Here is a 5,673-nt window from a genome sequence, read left to right as displayed (position 1 = left end):
CAAGAGTAAATTTTATCAAATATGAGCTATTTATGCAATGGAACACTATAGAACAATGTAAAAATGACAAGTCACAGATGATTTTGATTAAAAAATAAAATAAAACAGAGATGCAAGAGTACCTAGTATATGAACCTACCCATATTCAAAACGTACAGTTTTTCTCTAAAGAGGGAAACATCTATAATGATTTTGGTCAGAATACGCCTTACCTTTGCTTAGAAAATGAGTGAAACGATCCAGGAACAAGAGATCTGGAACACTGGTTATGTTCTCTATCTGGTTAAGTGTGGTGGTCATTTAGGAATATTCACTTTGTAAACATTTGTGGAATTGTATAGTTAAGATTTGTGCACTTCACTGTGTTATACTTCTTTAAAAATTAAATACACACAAAAATAATATAATTGGTATTAGAATGTTGAAACTCCTAGCAGACTATTAATTTTTATCTGTGGTAGAGAGCAAGGGGAGATGTGAGTGTCATAATAGAATAAAGACAGTAACAATAATAAGAAATGAGAGTCTTTGGCATAAAAAAATAGGAGAGCAGAAGGAAAACAATGTCACCCTCTAATCTTTGGAAATAGGTGAGATAATTACCCAGGTTCATACAGAAAGAACTAGCTCAATGCAGCTAAATTACTTGCCTAAAATCACAGATATCTGTATTATCGAACTGGGATTAGACTCTTAAAACCAGTTCTAGGCTCCTATTCTTAACTGGGATAAGATTCTTAACCCCCATCTTTTTCACTAACTACAAAAATACTGATTAAAAACATCTCATTTTGAAGGGAAGGCTAGCATTTGCTAAGGGATGATAGAGTTCCAAAGTTCTGTTTGGTTTAATGATAATAATATATGGCTTTACCTATGAAACCGTTCTCCTCAGAATGAGACTTTATCCCACATGGCCAGACTCAAACTCAGCCAAAACCCACAGTAATGAAAATCAAGTTCTTGATGTCTCATTGCAGAAGGAATTCAGTGAGAGACAAAGTGATAGATAAGAAGAGGATTTATTCAGAGAGACACACACTCCACAGATAGAGTGTGGGCCATCACAGAGGGCAAGTATGGTGGCCTTGAAATGTGGTGTGGTTAGTTTTAATGGGCTGGATAATTTCATAAGCTAATGAGTGGGAGGATTATTCCAACTATTTTGGGGCAGTGATGGAGATTTATAGGAATTGGGCCACCACCCACTTTTTGGTCTTTGGATGGTACCTTGGAACTGTCACAGTATCTCTGGGTATGCCATTTATCTCATTGATTAAGGATCAAGGTCCAATGGAAGTTGACTTGTCTTCAGCCTGTTTGATTCTAATCTGTTTATATTGTGTTCTTGGAGTATATCATTCTTTCAAAAGTTGTGCCCTGCCCCCTCCCCTCCTGTTTCAGCAGAGGGAAAAAATATCTAATGGCCATATTGATTAACTACCAAGGACTATGTTTCCAATGATCCTGATGATACCAGGATGAAACCTGATGGCTTTTGCTAGGACATTACCATTCTACTAGTCTGTCACTGGGACTTTCCAGGAAAGAATACTGGAGTGGGTTGCCATTTCCTTCTCTGGGGGATCTTCCCCACCCAGGGATTGAACCCACATCTCTTGTCTCCTCCACTGCAGGTGGATTCCTTACCTGCTGAGCCATTTGGGAAGCCCACTCTCTGGCAGAAGTGTTCATTTTCCTTTGTAACAGCAAGGCCTCTGCAATTAGGCACATCTGCCAAAGGTAGTAAAGGAATTTGGGCACTAATTTTTTGTGTCTCCAGTTTCCCTACTCCACCATTCAATTCCTTTGCAAATAATTCCACTTCCTTTTTCTTCAAAAAAGAGTTTGGAACTGCTGGACTTGGAGACAAAAGATCTTTATTATAGCATTCCATAAGTGTTTGCTGAAGGTAAGTGTGCATTAGATTATTTATTATATTTATATTTGCATATCAAATTAGCTGCTGCTTCTTTCTTTTTGCGAAAGAATGGACTTTGTAATCCTTGAATCAGGAAAATATTCTCCGTATACAATTAAACTAGGGCATTGATATTTACCACATTCTTACTATATTCCCTATGCAGTCTTAATGGGAAACGCCCCACTTCAGGACAGAACTTTTCTATTTTTCTTATTCAATACCTTAACATCCTAACTTGATGGGACAAGCTTTTTATAGGAATCACGTAAGCACAAAATTTGGTAAGGACAGTGAGAAGGAAAAAAAAAAAAAGAAAACAAAACATTAAGACACTATAGTTAGTAACGCAGTGCTTTTGCAATTCAACACTTCATTTTGTCACTCTTAGGGAGCACTTTGTGATTTCACTCAAAGATTAAAAATAAAATCTTCTCAATTCTAGGCTCTCATACAAAGCCTCAAAGAAAATCTCTCCCTTCTCCACTCCCATCTCCCTAGTATATCTAGAGTTTAGAAACCATGTGAATCTACACACGAGTGTAGCAGAAAAAGACTCGTGCATATGCATTATTGCTGCTGTTGCTGCTGCTAAGTCACTTCAGTCCTGTCCAACTCTGTGCGACCCCATAGACGGCAGCCCACCAGGCTCCCTCGTCCCTGAGATTCTTCAGGCAAGAACACTGGCGTGGGTTGCCATTTCCTTCTCCAATGCATGAAAGTGAAAAGTGCAAGTGAAGTTGCTCAGTTGTGTCTGACTCTAAGCGACCCCATGGACTGCAGTCCACCAGGCTCCTCCATCCATGGGATTTTCCAGGCAAGAGTACCGGAATGGGTTGCTATTGCCTTCTCCTTCTCAATCCCAGTACTACTGATATTTTCAATAGGATAATTATTTGTTATATATTTGATTTGATGTATATTTGATTTGTTATATATTTGATTTTATATATTATTTGATAATAATTTCAACAGGATAATTATTTGAAGGCTATTCTGTATATTGTAGGATGTTTAACAGCACCTCTGGCTTTCTACTAGTACCATTCTACATTCTAGTATTCTAGTGATATTATAGTACCACCACTCTTCTCATACCCAATTCTGACAAATAAAAATGCTTCCAGACATTGCCAATTGTCTCTAGGGAGTAAAATGGTTCCAGGTCACAAATCACTGTCCTACAGAATAATAATAAATTACAGAAATACAGAAGAAAAAAAAAGAGGACATTTCTCACAGCCGTATTTAAAGAGGTTTTAAACCTTCCAGGAGGATCTTTCTATCCAGATCATTTAGACAATTTTCCTTTATAAGAAACTTAGAAACTGCAGCACTGTATTCATCATTTCAGATCTGATCTCTCACCATTGACTTCACCATGCCTGCTCTCCTTTCGAAGGTCAGCTTGTAATAATTTCAGTTTCCTTTGAATCTCAGTCAGAATATCTATTTTCTTCTCCAAAATGGACAATAACTGCGCAATGCAAAAGTCAACATCACAGTTTACCCCATCAGATGTCTCCTGGATTTTATCATCTGGCAATTGGCTTGCTTCCTTCCAGGAAACTGTCGTATCCATTAATGGAGAGGATAGCGCTTTGATTTCTTCAGTCTCTTCCTTCTCCTCACTCTGTAGGCAAGGTATTCTAATAAATTCATCCCCCTGAAGGGACATTTCTGAATTTCTAATGTGATTTTCCAACACTCTTGGCATTTCACTTTCAGCAGGATAAAGACAACGATGGCGAGGCCTTAAATTTAGAGTTATTTCTTTTACTCTATTTGCATATCTTAAAGTGTTGAGGGTATTTTCACAAGAGGCCATCCCTGGAGAGATGGTAGCAATCATGCAAGTGGAGGAGTTTTGGCCTATAAAGGAGTCCCGGAGCACCTGTGTGAGCTTGCTGGCTCTGAATGGGGTATGAGACTTGTTCTGACCCAAAGCTCGGATGCATTCTTTGAGTGCCAGGAGACTCTTATTAATCTCTGCTCCTTCCAGCTGTCTTTTCCGGTTGGCCTTGGCAGTATCTGCTCCTCTCTCATTCCCAGCTAAGTCAACAAGGGAAAACTTGCCATGCAGTTTCCCTCGAGACTTTAAAATGATCTGGAACACTGCGTGGCTCCTGGAAGAGTGGGCATTGACTGATGTCTGTCCTGAAGTCCGGCAACTGTTCCCTAGTTCCACGAGGTTCAGCATGTCCTCCACACAGCACACCTCCTGCTCCTGCAGCCCGACTACCTGGATCTGTTGATTGCCATCCTCAAGGACTTGCAGCTTCTTCTTCCAGTTCAACAAGTCATACACCTTTCCCCCATAAATCTCAAAAAACGTCCCATAGACTTTGAGGTCCAGCTTTTCATAAGCGGAAGTTTTCAGTAAGAGGAAAACATCCTGCACCACCATGGCATAAATGCCTTTAGAACAATCTTGGTCCCTTCCCGAAAAGCCTCCGCCCATAGTGTGCGTTTTCCCGCTGCCTGTCTGTCCATAGGCAAAGCACGTGGCCATGCCATGGCGGAAGATGGACTCAACCAACGGCTGAGCAGTAAACTGATACACCAACTCGTTGGAGGCGGTGTCGTCGAAGGCGTGGTCGAAGCAAAAGGTCTGGTTCTCTAGGTAGCGAGTGAGGTCCACCTTCTGCTTGGACTCGTGCACCATGACCACGTTGTCCGAGGGGATGGTGACAATATCTAGGTCCTCCCGCGTGGCCTCCTGCCGGTTGAGAGGCCGCTTCCTCACACAGACGCAGATGCGGCGGCCGTCCCGCGGCTCGGGGCCGAAAATCCGGCCCCCGCGCAGGCGCCGGCGGCACTCCTCGATCAGGCGCCGGATCTCGTAGTGGGCGTTTCCGGTGTCGGCGTCCCGAGCGCGCTGGGCGCGAATCTCGCGCTGCAGCCGTCGGCGCCTCTCGCGCTGCTTCTGCAGTTTTTCAATTTCTCGTAGGCAGGCAGATTTCCGCTGCGTCATCAGGCAAGGGCTGCTGGGAACTCTCACGGCCAGGCTGTCCCCCGCGGGCGTTTCGTTTCTCTGGGGGATCTTCCCAGCCCACCGCGCGGCTGTGCGCTGGTCCCCGATAAAAGAAGGGGGCGCCAGAGACACAGAGCGCGAAGCCCTGCCCTGCGCGGGCCCAGCCAAGGCCAGAGCTGGATTCAACAGGAATATGGTCTCTAGAGCAACTTTTTTGCCTTTTTTGACTCCTTTTTCGGCCCACTCTACCGTTACCCAAGCGTTGTCCCGTTTGACCTCTGTGACCACTGCGAGATGGATTCTCCCGTCGGTGCGCTGGATCGCCACGCTGATGCCCGCTTGGAGGTGTCCGAAGTGCGGCTTCACAGGCGTCAAGGACGAGAGGCGCGGGGTGACAGGGAGGAATAACTGGTTGGCCATAGCGCGTGATGGCGGTGTCAGGGCTCGCCCCCGGCCTTGGGGTTGGAGCAGCAGGACCGGAGCCCAGATCTGTCTGAAGCTCGCAGAGTACTGAGTGCGCGCCTGCTTTGCACCTGCCTTTGTGAGCACTAGGCCTTGTCCTGGAGCCATTTGCGTCACAAAGGGATGTGGAGAAAAGGCAGCCGAGCCAGGGGCATCTAGCGGAGAGCGCCGGGGCCGGGGTGGGGGGTGGGGTCGGGGCGGGGAATCACGTCCTTCCTGATGCTAAGTGCTAGGTGCAGAAGCAGCTGGAATAGAGAAATTGCCCTCTGTCACTGAAAGAAAGTGAAGTCGCTCAGTCGTGTCCGACTCTTTGCGA

The 5,673-nt window shown here is 44.5% G+C and overlaps 1 protein-coding gene across 1 annotated transcript; it reads right to left on the bottom strand.

The window, feature by feature from the left end:
- Positions 1-3,266: 3,266 nt before the first annotated feature.
- Positions 3,267-5,315, bottom strand: KIF2B (kinesin family member 2B). The gene has a single exon (XM_052658546.1). The coding sequence runs from the start codon at positions 5,313-5,315 to the stop codon at positions 3,267-3,269; it is 2,049 nt and encodes a 682-aa protein (XP_052514506.1).
- Positions 5,316-5,673: the final 358 nt, after the last annotated feature.

This window comes from Budorcas taxicolor, chromosome 19, assembly GCF_023091745.1.
Source record: "Budorcas taxicolor isolate Tak-1 chromosome 19, Takin1.1, whole genome shotgun sequence".
NCBI classification, from domain to species: domain Eukaryota; kingdom Metazoa; phylum Chordata; class Mammalia; order Artiodactyla; family Bovidae; genus Budorcas; species Budorcas taxicolor.
This window is presented reverse-complemented; position numbering and strand designations above follow the sequence as displayed.

Bases quoted from the DNA above. Each gene is read 5' to 3' on its own strand.
- KIF2B (XM_052658546.1), bottom strand. From the start codon at position 5,315: ATGGCCAACCAGTTATTCCTCCCTGTCACCCCGCGCCTCTCGTCCTTG.